The 13,900-nt window shown below is 44.2% G+C and overlaps 1 protein-coding gene across 1 annotated transcript; it reads right to left on the bottom strand.

Annotated features, from left to right (window-relative positions):
- Positions 1-4,657: 4,657 nt before the first annotated feature.
- LOC307119236 (olfactory receptor 2AT4-like) lies at positions 4,658-5,566 on the bottom strand (the record flags this gene model as incomplete). The annotated part of the gene is made up of 1 exon (XM_079805399.1): positions 4,658-5,566. One exon carries the CDS (start codon positions 5,564-5,566, stop codon positions 4,658-4,660), a length of 909 nt encoding a protein of 302 aa, XP_079661525.1.
- Positions 5,567-13,900: the final 8,334 nt, after the last annotated feature.

The following is a 13,900-nucleotide window of genomic DNA, read 5'->3' as shown; positions in this document are numbered from 1 at the left end:
TCTTTATACTATATATATATATATATATATATATATATATATATATATATATATATATATATATATATATATATATATATATATATATATATATATACTATATTTTAACTAGATTAGTTCACAGTGCATTAACTGAAGATGACAACTAATTTCGGATTTTGTTTGTACATTCTGAAATTAACACTAAACAAGCACAATAAATGCTGTAGAACGTGTCTTGTAAACTAATGTACTAAATGAAGCCTCTTTGTACAGTTACTTTTTATAAAACATGCCTTATTTTATCAAAAGGTTCTATTTCAGTTAGTGAAGGCTCATTTTGAAAATGTCAGCAGTTACTTAAGACAAGTGCAAACTGGGTGCTTCATGCAAATGTATTCTAAAGTCCTATTCACAAAAGGAATGGATGGTTGGACGGATGGATGCCCATCAATGCAAACTTTCCATGAATTCTGTGCCATCTGGCTGTCACGATGATCCCTCATGGAAGGGTCATAAATAGGCTTGTTTGAGATGCGCCTGACCTCACCTGCAGTTCAGCCGAGACTAGGCGGCTGCAGTGAGGGGAGGAGTGAAAAAAGTGCAGGCAAGCCGGACAGTTCTCTCTTCTCGTAGTGAATCAGACACCTGCGAGATCAGGCGGATATCGCGGGATTCACACTTGTGCGCTTTGTTGCTGATAAACTGGATGTAATTAAAGTTCTGTTACTTTTATATGAAAATAAATATTATGAACAAGACACCCAAAGTTTTTGTTATTTATTTCCATTTGAAAGACGTGTTTATCAATCATTTTTACTTTAATTAGGCCTACATACATGTTTTTATATATATTCTTTTTATAAATATGACAACAATCACATAACCCACAGAGAGATCGCCTTTGTTAGAGAGTTTGGGAATATTCACACATAAAAACATGATCTCAGAGTTTTAAAATCAAACATTTAAAAAAAAAGAACCATACATCACGGTTGTTTAAACCAATAAGCATTAAGCTGTGTCGTCAGCAAGTCGTTTCCCATCATGCTTTTGCTCCGCGCAGTCGGTGGAGAGCAAATGCGCTCGACTGCAGAATCCGACACATCCGCCTTTCGCTCGCGAGAGTTTTTTGACATACGTCAGCATGACATCAGAGCAAGGCGGACCGCCCTCGGACACTTTTCTAACCGGAATGCATCTCGCGCTGATCACCAGTGATCGGTTCTGCACAGATTTTCTGCACTGGACTGGACCGCTTTTTGGAAATGGTACTACTATATTCTGTGGCTGTTTATTGCTATATAAATGTGTTATGGACTAAATATTTAACTGAATTTGGATTGCCTGGACCCTAAAGAGTGGAATTACAGCGTTTTTTCATGGATACAGATGATGTTTGGATGACAAGGACACTTTTAATTTGAATTCGTAAAAATGTGTTGCCGGTCAGCGTAGTTTTGTGGTCTGACAAAGACACTGATTGTGCCTGCTGTGTTCACTGCATCTTGAAATGGTTTACATCACTCGATTCACAAGAATCTCAGCTTTCCAAAGGTATGTGGCATGTTTAGCTTTTATATTTGAGTTGTTGAGTGTCACTCACTAAATAAAAAAAAATAATCCAGTGTGACGTCGGCGGCACGAAGCACGTAAACGGGTAAGAACGGGTAAGATACCTGTCTTATTAACTTTTTAACTTTTGTCTAGGATGGGTCTGAGACCGGCTGGTTTGTGCTTGTGACACTGTGGGGACAGCACTTATGTGTGGCTGCGTGCACTGTGTAGTGGGCTCGCACTCTACATTTAGAGGGCTCACCTCGCGAGCCGGCGAGCGAGTGGAGGGTACTGGGAGATCCAAGATGAGAGAGTGTGGTGGTAGTCCGGCAGCGGCGGGACTTAACCACCATCTCTTCCTTTCTGTGGTTAGATTAGATTAGATTAGAATCAACTTTATTGTCATTACACAAGTACAAGTACAAGGCAACGAAATGCAGTTTAGGTCTAACCAGAAGTGCAATAGCAGCAAGTGCAGGATATACAACGTTTGCCTAAGTGCAGGACATGGGTATGTACTGAATATATATAAATATATCTATAAATAGAGAGATGGTTATTACTATAAACAGAATTTACAGGTGAATATGTACAGTGAATAAATATACAGATGGCTATTACTATAAACATTTTACAGGTGAATATGTACTATGAATATAATATAATATACAGATGGCTATTACTATAAACAGAATTTTATAGATAGAGGTATACAATGATATGTTAGGCTAAGATGAGGAATATGGCAGTGGATTAGGAAGGCTTCGGAGGCTCGGGGTTCAACACAATTTTGGGTCGAGGTCCCTGTCGCTCAGGGTGTTGCGGCTCGCGGACTGGCGAGACTGGAAGGTTGGTGGCGTTGCCTTTGAAGGCTGAGGGGGCAGCACTTTAGTATGGCGGCCCGAGGCAGAGCTGGAGCGTTCGGGAGGAAATGGCGCATGGCCTGCGATGCCTTCTATGCTTCAGTGAAGCGCTCTGCGAACCCTTCCATCGCTGGGCCAAACAGGCCGGTGGCGGAGACAGGAGAATCCAGGAAGGGGGCTTTATCCACTTCCTTTATGTCCGTGAGGTTCACAGTCAGGTTCGCCATGCACCTTCCGATTGCCTGGGCGTTGGACTTTGTCGCGCGCAGGGCCAAGTCAGTGGCGCTGCGAAGGTCTTTGAATGCTTCAGGATCAGGGACGGACTCATCCAGAGAGCAGAGAAGTTTGGCCTGAAAAACCTGAAGGACTGCCATCGTGTGAAGCGCCGAAGCAGCCTGGCCGGCGGAGGCATAAGCTCGACCAGCGAGAGCTGACGTAGTGCGGCAGGGCTGCCAGGGGTAGGACGCTTTGGCCTGCCATCCTCTGGTGGAGGGCGGGCAAAGATGAGCGGTGACAGCCTCTTCAAGAGGGGGAAAACTCTCATATCCTTTTTCCTTTGGAGTTCTTCGGCGTGGGCTCGCACGACTGCTCCGGCATCCTCTGTTCGCAGCACTTCTTTTTGCGCGGCCCGAGAGGGGGAGCGAGAGGGGCGGGTTCTTCTTCAAAGCTGGCGAGCCGAACCCACAGGGTGATGTGGTGCAGATGATGTGGTGATCCCAGCCGAGTAGAGGGCCTCTGCACGAGGCGCAGGAATGACGAGGTATTTGCAACAACGCTCCGTCTGCTCTTTTGTGAGTGGCACTGTATGAACACACAAAACACACACACAAGGATAATAGAAAGGATATAGACATGCCGGATGGCGCAGCTGGAACAGCGAGGGGCTGAAGGCGGAGTCCAGAGAAGGAATATTACTCTCGAAAGGGAACCGGTAACCTAAACCTTGTAAGGCTTAATAGATAAGCTAAAGAACCGATTATTAATAGCAATGTTATAAATAACAATATTGTGTAACACTTTAGAATACTGTTCCGTCATTAATGAATAACTACACAGGAACAAATCAGTAATGCACTATTAACATTCTAGTAACTACTATAAACCAACAAGAAACAAATGAACAATTTAGTAAACTAGTGCTTAGTTGAATGTGGTAGTTCACTATTAGTTCATCAATAACTAAAAAAATTTCCCACACCTCCCAGAGGACTACTAAGAACTACTATATACAGATTCATAATTAACATGAATAATGCATCATATATAATTAATTCTAAAGTGAAGGTCATAGTAACCCACTATTAATGACTCAAGTATTACCAAATCCTTTAGAAGTAATTACTAATTATTTGGATCAGTATTCTAAAGTGAAAAACATGATAACTCTCGTAATAACTGAAGTCATTGTAAGCTTTTTTGTAAGTTTTTGGATAGTAATGGCTTCTGACAGATTTGGTAACAGTTGAGTAATTACTTGTGGGCTATTACTAATTACTAATGGCTTACATTAATTATAATTAGAATTAATTATATATTTTGCATTATTCAAATTTATTATGAATCTGTATAAAGTAGTTCTTAGTCTTAGTAGTAACTCTGGGAGGTGTTAAAATAAATAGTAATTATTTATTAACTGATAGTGACCTACCACATTCAACTGAGCACTATTACTTACTAATTAATCAGAGTTTCTTGTTAGTTAATAGTAGTTACTAATGTTAACAGTGCATTACTCATTTGTTCCTTTGTAGTTATTCATTAATGACAGAACAGTATTCTAAAGTGTTACCAATATTGGTAGGGAAGAGCTTTCACTTTAACACTTTCCTTCACTTTTATTTACTATTAAAATATATTACAAATTATACTTTCCATGATTTTAAAAATACAAATATTCCATGTAGTATTAACAAGGCCAACAAACTGAACACATAATAATATATAATTGAGGGGTAATAACCCATGGTGATTTTCTGTGTTGGTGAAAGAGAGAAGAACTTGTCTATTGAGTTGTGAGTGATAAATGGCCTTCCACCTTTATTATAATACAATATATTATTAACATGCAATAAAAAAGGACTATAATATTAACACATATTGTAAATACATAACAATATAACAATAACATGCCAGTTTCATGTAATGAGATGCATCAAACATATAATAGGCAGATGATCTCATTTAGAAATAGTCAACCTATTGACTTTTAGACTCATCCTGTTTCTCTGGACACGCCATTTGAGAAAGAACTGTCTGATTTATTTGATCCTTATGCAGTAGATGAAGGGGTTCACTAGTGGTGGAAGCAGACTGTAGAACATGACCAGGGCGATCTTCTGACTGCTGTTTATCTGGGTGTTTGGGATGTTAGAACTGGTGTAAACCACGAAACGTGGCACATAATAGATGATAATGATAGTCAGCTGTGTGGCACAGGTAGAAAAGGCTTTCATACGACCCTGTGCATTTGCTATTCGAAGCACAGACACCAGGATACTTCCATAGGAAAAGATGATGAAAGAGAATGGCACGAGAAGCACAAACATTGCTACACCGTAGGAAATGAGGTTCTGGCGGCTGACATCAGCACAGGCGAGCTGGTTCATAGACAAAGAGTCACAGAAGCAGTGAGCGATCATATTAGGCCCACAGAATGGCAGTTGCACTGTTTGCATTGAGCTAATGGTTGGAGCAATCACTGCAGTAACCCAGGAAAGCCCTATTAGAAGTCTCATAATGCGGTTAGTCATTAAAACAGGGTATCTTAGTGGGTAACAGATTGCCAAGAACCGATCTAGAGCCATGATCATTATAATAAGAGAGTTTAGGGTCCCAAAATAGTGAATCAGCTGCCTTTGAAACAGACAAACGTAGAAGCTAATATAACCATCATTAAACCAGTAGCGAGAAATTACTTTTGGCAGAGCCACTGTGCAAAAACCAATATCAGACAAGGACAAACTCAGCATGATAATATACATAGGCTTATAGAGGCTGCGTTCAGTCACAAACAGGATCACAATGAGAGAGTTACCGGTGATTACAGCGATGTAGATGCACAACAGAAACGCTGCAATCAGGCTGTAGTATTTGGGCAGGAGTCCAGGGAAGCCCACGATGAAAAACTCGGTTACAACAGAAGCTGCGGTTTCGTTTGCCTGTGACATACTAAAACATACAGTGAACATCTGTTTATGCACATGACATTACCTCGCAAAAATGGCTTTGCTTTGATTTGATTTACTCCAAAATGTTGAAATATTTACTTTATAAAATATTATAAATAAAGTTCACTTACGAAATTATACATTATTGTAAATTATCAAGTGAACTGAATCGCGTAGCCGCGCCTGACGGTCTTCATGACCCAGCGGAACAGTCCCGGAAGCTGAAGCCAGACTCCCAGGAACTGCACCAGCAGGGTCATTCGGACCACAGACGTACCCAGGGTGGGGCAGCGAGGCAGCGTTACCGGCCCGGACATGGGAGGCTGTTGGGCGTCCCGGTGCGGGGGCACGGTTAACTGCTGCGTCCTGACAGAGGAGACCAGGGAAGGACGCACGTTCCACTGGGGTCTGCTCTGAGAGGAGGCTGGCGAGAGAGAGGGACGAGAGTGGCGCGGCCCGGAGGCGGCACACACTGCCATCACCGGTCTCTGGGTCCTCAGAGACAGGAACATGAGTTCTTTCCAAGCGCTGCTAGCCCGGGGCCAGCAGCGGAGGATTTTCCCCCGGCCCTCCACCGGGGGAAGGAGAGGCCCTGCAACCATCCCCTGGAAAGAACTGGAAACCATCTCTGAGTTGTCCACCTCCAGCCTGGCGTTTAGCCAGGCTGAGGAGCGGACTGGGCGACATCCTGCAACCACCTCCACAGTGCGGCCCGGAGAAGGCTACTGCTGGGGCCGGACGGGAGGAGGGAGGGCGCCCTCGGCGGCGAGCGGACTGAGGCGACTGGGCCGGCGGCTGGTGCAGCAGCCAGCCACCGGGGCAGTACGTGTTACAGCCTCAGTCTGCTCTGGGGCGGCCGAGAACTGTTGGGCGCAGTTCTCAGCCGCGCCGCCGAAGAGGCCAGCCTGGGATATGGGCGAGTTGAGGAGGCGGGCTCAGTCAACCCCCCCATATCACCAGGTAAGGCCAGGAAATTCTCCCGGACCACAGCTGTGGACATCGCCTGACCGAGGGAGCGTGTGGCGACCTTCACCACCCAGAGGGCGGGATCAGTGGCGGCACGCAGCTCAAAAAAGAGCCCTGGGTCAGCTCCACCCTTGTGCATGTGCAAAGGGGCGGCGGCCTACCCCATAGCACTGCAGGACCACGCCACCGAAGTAGACGAGCCCACAGGCTTAGGGAGGGTGCTTAGGACAGCCACACCACGTCAAAGCCCTCTGTGGACACCGTAGTGTGCAACAGAGTTGTTCAACAGTGGGGGGGGGGGGGGGGCAGTGTACCCTAGGCCGCGGCCCCATCAAGGGCAGAGAAGGCGGAGGAGGCCACCAAACGGTCACGGGAAGCACGGGGACTTCCAGGACCGCGTGATCTCCTCATGCACCTCGGGAGCGAAAGGCATTGGGGGCGGAGCCCAACAGCTGTCGGGTGCCGCCCACAAAAACCGATCGCGCAACCACGAGCACTCGCGACTGGGCGGAGTTCCACACCCACGCGAGGCTCGCGGCTGCCCGAGATAACATGGCTATCAACTCTAGGTCAGATCAGGCAGTGCTGACACACCCGGAGGCGGAGCACAACCTAATCGTCATCCCCAAAGGATCTAGCCCACCTTGGGATGCGGCGATCAACATCTCGCCGCTATCTGGAGTGTGATCGAAACGAACGAGGCGTCAGAGACGGGCCGCTGTTTCAGTCCAGCACTCGCGGGAAGCGATGTGCGAGAGGGGGGCGTGGCCCGAGGAATGATCGTCGGGGTTCTTATACCACGCACCGCCCTCAGGTCACCCTGGCCACCAGCCAAAGTACCACCTCTCTCAGAGACGGTAGATTGGGGTGTGGCAGAGGGGACTCTCTCTCCTCGCGGAGATCACTGAGTCTCGACCGCGTCATCGCGATGGTCACGTTCCCGCAGTGGGAACATGACACATCCACAATCACTGCCCGAACGTGCTGAAGCCCAAACACCTCGAGCAGTGAATGTGCCCATAGACAGCAACGGAGATCGATCGCACCCGGAAGTGCACGGGCGAACCGTCTTGAAAAAGACGTGCCACGCGCAAGCTCTTTTTGTGAGAGGAAAGCTCTGCAGAGTGCCGAAGCGCCCAGGGAAAACACACACAGCTGTTGCAGATCACTGCACAGATCAGCAGGCAGGCAATGCGAGATCGCTGGAATGCGCCGTCACACCAACACCCTGGAGAACCGCTCGTCTCGAAGACTGAAGAGAGGACTTCAGAATTCAGGCTTGTAGGAGTGAAGAGATGCTCTTGGCTCCAAAGCAGAAACATAATGCGATGTTGCCAGTGTACTTCCTTATATACCCACAGGGTGGGGCGGAGTTACGCATGCAAATTCCGCATGCCCATGGCATTGGCACTGCCATTGGGCGCTGTTGAATTCTCGAAGATGATAGGCTTCTAAGCGAAACCCCCATTCGTTAGTCACTAACGTACGTCGTAGTGGCTGAACGAAAGGGAAAGCTCTTTTCGTGTTTTATTTAGGTCTTTGTGAAAACGGCGTCAGTGTACAGGCGAGCGTGTTTTATTACAGGCTCGTTTGCTGTGAAATTGAAGACTGCAGGGGACTGAGTGTGGTGACGGTCCAGCCGCGGCGGGACTTAGCCACTGTCTCTTTTTTGTGGCTAGGAAGGTTTCGGTGGCTCGGGGTTCGACACAATCTTGGGTCGAGGTCCCTGACGCTCTGAGATAATCTGTGTGAACAGTGCTTATGTGCAGGGGTGCATTCTGTAGTTATAGTGGGGACACTGCCTGCATATATTTTAGTAGGGTAGTTGTTAAATCAGCATTAGTGTGCAGACGAGCGTGTTTGACAACAGGCTATTTGACTGCAATATTTACATCTCCAGCCACCTGAATAAAGGGGGATTGGGAGAATGTAAAGGAAGTTTGTGGTGGTAATCCGGCCGTGGTGGGACTTTTGAGTGATTTTGTGGTGCTGAATTAACAGTGCTATATATAGGGGTGCACACTTTATCATGGACACACTGCCTACAGTCATAAGAGAGGAAAAACTCTAAATTGAAGCTCACTGAGAAGTCTGTGAGAGCGAGGCTCAAACCAGCAACCCTGTGTGCTAAAGTGCACCTTTTCAAACCACTGTACCAGCAGCTCTGAGCTTTTATTAAGATCGCCGTTAATACAGCGTTATGTGTGCAGGAGTGCGTGCTTCATGACAGGCTCCTTTACTGCAGTGTTGAACCTCTCCAGTCGCCTGCATAGAGGGGACTGGGAGAAGTGTTAGAGAGTGAAAACAGGCGCAAGGCTTGGCCGTCATTTTACGACGTCGTTATGCGCTAGACAGAGAGGCTATGACGTAAGTCATGCTCCCGCCGCGCTCTCGTTATCTCCAGTCGAACAGAGAGCGCGCGCTGTCATAACCTGGCCGCCATTTTACGTACGCTGCAGTGAGAGGAGGCTGTGACATAAGCCGCTCTCTCAACATTTCCAGCAGCCCGAGCTTGGATGGGTGTGTCGCTTTTGACTGCCGTCCTCTAGCGGAGGGCGGGCAAAATACGGTGACTCAGCTGAAGACGGCGAAGAGGATTCTGAGAGCGATATAAGAGGGGAGAACTCCAGTGTGGAATTGCTTGTCTACTCTGGCATTCTCTGTCTGCGGCGCTTACAGCGCGGCCTGAGCGAATAGGCAGAGTGTATGACCAGTGAAGGCGAGACACATGGGGAGATGTCCGGCGTGTGCTCGCGAGCTCGCTCCGGCGGCCTCTGGTCGTGGCGCTTTTCCTGCGCGGTCTGAGAGGGAGAGTGGATGCGGCGGGATCATCGTCGAAATGGCAAGTCGAGCCCGCAGGGTCGGCAGTGCCATCTTTTCACACTCCGGGCAGCTGCCCTGGGAGAGTGCAACAAGGGCGTGATCTCGGCCGAGACACGACGCACATATGATGTGCGATCCCTACCAAGAAGAGGGACTCTGCACGAGGTGCAGGCGGGACGAGGCATTTGAAAAAATGCACTCGTTTTGAAAAACAAACACAGATAGCAGTAAAGGATATAATGCTGGATAGCGCAGCTGGAATGGCAGGCAGCAGAAGGCGGAGTCCGATTCCGGCGTCCTCAGGGCTGCACGAAGTTACGCTGAGTGCTGTTCAACGGCGGCTTCAAGGTCCAGAGATCAGCGAAGGGTAAGTCGCTGAAGGAGATTAAATCTGATTCCGATGGCTAGACACAGGCTGCGTTCGAAACCGCATATTCATTGAGTAGGTACTCATTTTCAATAAGTACTTACTTAACGAGCTCTAAAAGAGTAGGTACTATATTGCCTGATCTCGTTAAGTATGAATGCGATCCGCACTTTATCCGCCATGTTGACGTTATCATGTGACCTACGACGTTATCTCAAGCGCAACAACTTGAAAGACGAGTGACAGGTTTAATTCATCGATCTATAAATATCTTAATATTGTTAAACTTGCTAATTTTGTTGGCTTGTTGAAGAAACAGCTGCCCATTTATTTTGTGACATTAACCCTACTAATCTGACCCAGTTTTATCCTTACCAAAACCCACAATCGTGATCTCTTAAATATGTTGTTAATTTCTTTATTTTATATGCAAAACATTTCATCCACAAGCAAAATTGGCCTAAATCTCCTTTATATTTTCCTTTTTCTTTTTAAATTTAACTCCTGTTTTATCCCTCAAGCTTAGGAAATAAAATTTAATTGCATTATGATGAATTATTCAAAGATATCTAACCTTGTTATTGTTTTTTCTTTGTATATAATGTATGCAAACCCATGATATTTGTTTTATTATTAGGATTGTTAAAGATACAACCATGTAATTATAAAATAAAAGATAGGCCTATGAGTGACAGGTGCAGTAACAGCTCAAAGCATCAATAACTCCACAGCCCGACCTGTGCGGTTTCCCTCAGAGTCTGCAACGAGGACCTCTTTCAGCTGCTCGAAGATCTCACCTTGGGAGAACACTGTTGATTTTATACTCTTAAAATGTAAGTTATCACTATTCAAAATTAAGATTACCCCAGATTGAATTGCATTGCTAGCCCACTAAAACACTTACAATAATAATAATAACAAATGCTGACCAATACTTAATTATATTACTTTTTCTTTTTTTACTGAAAATTATATTGTTTTAGTAAAACAAGCAAAATGCAACTTGTTGTCATATGACATAGCGATGCATGAATACACACTAGACAAATGCAGCCGATGTGAATACCAATTTTCAGTCAAGCAATGAATAAATGCATGAGTTAATAAAATATTTTATTTACTGACAACAATAGGAAACATAAATTAGTGAGTAAAAGAATGAATAAAAGTAAACATCACAAATGAATAAGTCACCATGAAACAAAGCTTTATTCAAACGTATTGTTCTAACAAACCATCACACATTTACAGACGGTGAACCCCACATCTGCTGCCATCTCAAAACAGCTTGATGAAGCAGTTGACCACCGTGAACACCTTCGCCTGTCCTAGCCATCTATCATGTCCCTCCTGTCCCTTCTGAACCCCACAACCTTGAAGCAAGAGTGGAGAACATGTGCGGGACAATCTGACTGCTGATGTCTGCTCCAAACATCCGTGTGCCTGCTCTCCATCAGCATGACTACTTAAAACGTTTTACAATTCATGTTGTCAGCATCCCATTTCTTGCCATATTTGATTTAATATTTTTACAATTACATGCTATTTGTATTGTAGATTTATGACTTTTGTGGTGTAGTGGGCTAAACACTGAACTGATAAGCAGAAGGTTTCTGCTTGGATCTCCAAGTTTATGTGCTCAATAGCCTTAAATGTTGAGGTAGTTGCTGATGTGTTAATGTTCCTCAATTCATCAACAGTATAATGGACAAATAAAAAAGATAACTTATGTTTAGTTACTTTATGTAGATCTATTAACATTACTGACGTTCATGTAAAGTAAGCAGTGTTGACCACAGTGAACTCTACATTATAGCACACACACATCACTCTGATCAGATGTCTATTTCATGCTGTGATGTCATCTGCAATACTTATCGAAAATGTTCCTGTCAGATGTTAAATAAACATTTAGTAAGCATCTTTATCTTTAAGTATCGTTTATGTAAATCCACTTTGGAGACGTGTGTGTGTGTTACTGGAGCTCATACATAATAAAACGTGTTTTTACAGCCCAATCACAACTATACTACACTGTCTGTCGTCTTTACACTTTCAACAATTCAACAGTTTAACTTTACTCTACAGTAGTCCAACAAATGCTATTTTAACACAAGGAACCGTGATTTTGGTTTGTAATACTCACATTTGATTGGCTTTTCTCCGCCTGACGTATCCTTTCCTATGGCCTCATGGGAAGGCAGGGATAGAAAAGTATCCGACGATGGGTGCTTCACAATCTGGGCGGAATCAGTAGGCCATCCGGGAACTTCTCGCCTACTCTTTTATGATTACTGAGGTTTCGAACATACTTCTCCTTTCACGTACTGTTTTCGCCTACTATATAGTTGGTAAGTAGGCATATTCGAACGCAACATCAGTATACGCACGTCCGAATCTCGCGAGAAATAGTCCAAAACCCTCGTAGTTCTCGCCTACTCTTTTATGAATACTATGGATTCGGACATTCTATTCTCTCGCCTACTGCTTTTTACATACTATATAGTAGGGAAGTATGCGGTTTCGAACGCAGCCATAGTCTTTTATAGACTCGATATGCAAATTCAGGCAGATTATTTAGGCGGGAGCTCAGGTAGTCACCTCATTGGTCCTCGCGCTTAGCAGCCTTGCCATAGGTTCCTGCAGTTGCCGCAGCATAGCCAATCAGCGCGCAGACCAAGGTTATTATAGTTTTGCATTTTTAAATTAATTTTTACTTTATTATCGTTTTCGATTTTGCAACAAATTTCAGTTTAGTTTTAGTTAGTTTTATAAATTATTTTGCTAGTTTTAGTTTAGTTTTTATTTTGTGAACACATTTCTATTTAGTTTTTATATATTTAGTTTCAGTTTTAGTTTTAGTAATTATAGTTTAGCAGTTACCAGAACGAAGTGTAGAGACCAAATCAAGATTTTTAATTTCAGCAAAGTTTACTCTTATGCAGACATCTTAATAATATAAATAAAATAATGGAATACAGATTGTTTTATTTAATGCTATGTCAGCAGCTAAGGCTATATTCATGGCAAAAATTGTATTACAAAAATACAAATATCATATAAATACAATAAAACCAAGCAAACAAACACGTCATATACAAGATTTTTTTTAAAATCAACTTATAAAACAAATCCAAAACCTTTTCATGCATAATAATACTAAATAAGTTCTTAAGTGAAATAACTTGATAAAAGAGCATTCTTGTTTTAACCCAGGACAGTCCAGTAAATATGTTTAACGGAGAGGGGAATCTTACAAAACATGCATAAAGTTGGGTCTTTACCTTTAAAGGTGAACTATGTAGGATTTTTGCAGTAAAACATCCAGAAACCACTAGGCCAGTGTTATATATTTTGTTCAGTTGAGTACTTAGAATATCCCAAATGTTTTCAACTATTTGTAAATCGTGAGAAAATTGCTATTTTAACCAAGGAGCCGGGACGTGTGAGCTATGCGTGTGAGGGAGTCGCCTGTCGATTGCGTCATTTCTGCGTCACCCTCGGTCTCCGGTTTTATTCAGTGAAACACTTAACTCTCACTGCATTGTGAACAAGTGTCATAGCAGCCGCCGAGCGAACGTCATAACTTCCTTTTCAACACACTCAGATATATCTAATACGATAAACAGAGTTGCGTTACCTTACACTCAGCACTGGAGAAGAGGAAGTGGCGCCGGCAACCGTGTCATAATAAAAGTCCCGCCAGCGACTATGCCATAATAACAGTCCCGCTCTTCAATCGCTCCTGCGGCCTTGCTCAGCTCCACAACACTCGGTCCTGCTCTGCTTCAGACTACAGTAATGTTAATAATCGCATCCATGAACATGATTTCTGCCCGAGTCCTATCCTGACTGTTTCCTACCGGCTGTGAGCTGAAGACCACATGTCCCGAGATTCTGCGCTCAAACGTGGCGTCATCAAACTACGCCTTTGTTTTGAACAGGCGACTTCTAGTGGACGGAAAAGTTACATCAGTCCTTCCAGAAAAATGCGGCTTTTTTTTGTGATTGTTGCGGGCAAAAATCCTTGATTATGCGGCACGTTTTTCTTAAAAAATGCGATGAAAAATGCGGGATATTTATGCAATTTTATGCGATAAAATTGCGGGAACTTGCAAAAACTGCGGTTTGATGAGAGAGAAAAAAAGCACTACATCACAGAAAGTGCTGGAATATTT

Source organism: Gobio gobio (genome assembly GCF_949357685.1).
Source record: "Gobio gobio genome assembly, chromosome: 22".
NCBI lineage: Eukaryota > Metazoa > Chordata > Actinopteri > Cypriniformes > Gobionidae > Gobio > Gobio gobio.
Note: the sequence above shows the minus strand (reverse complement) of the source record. Positions and strands in the feature narration are given on the sequence as shown.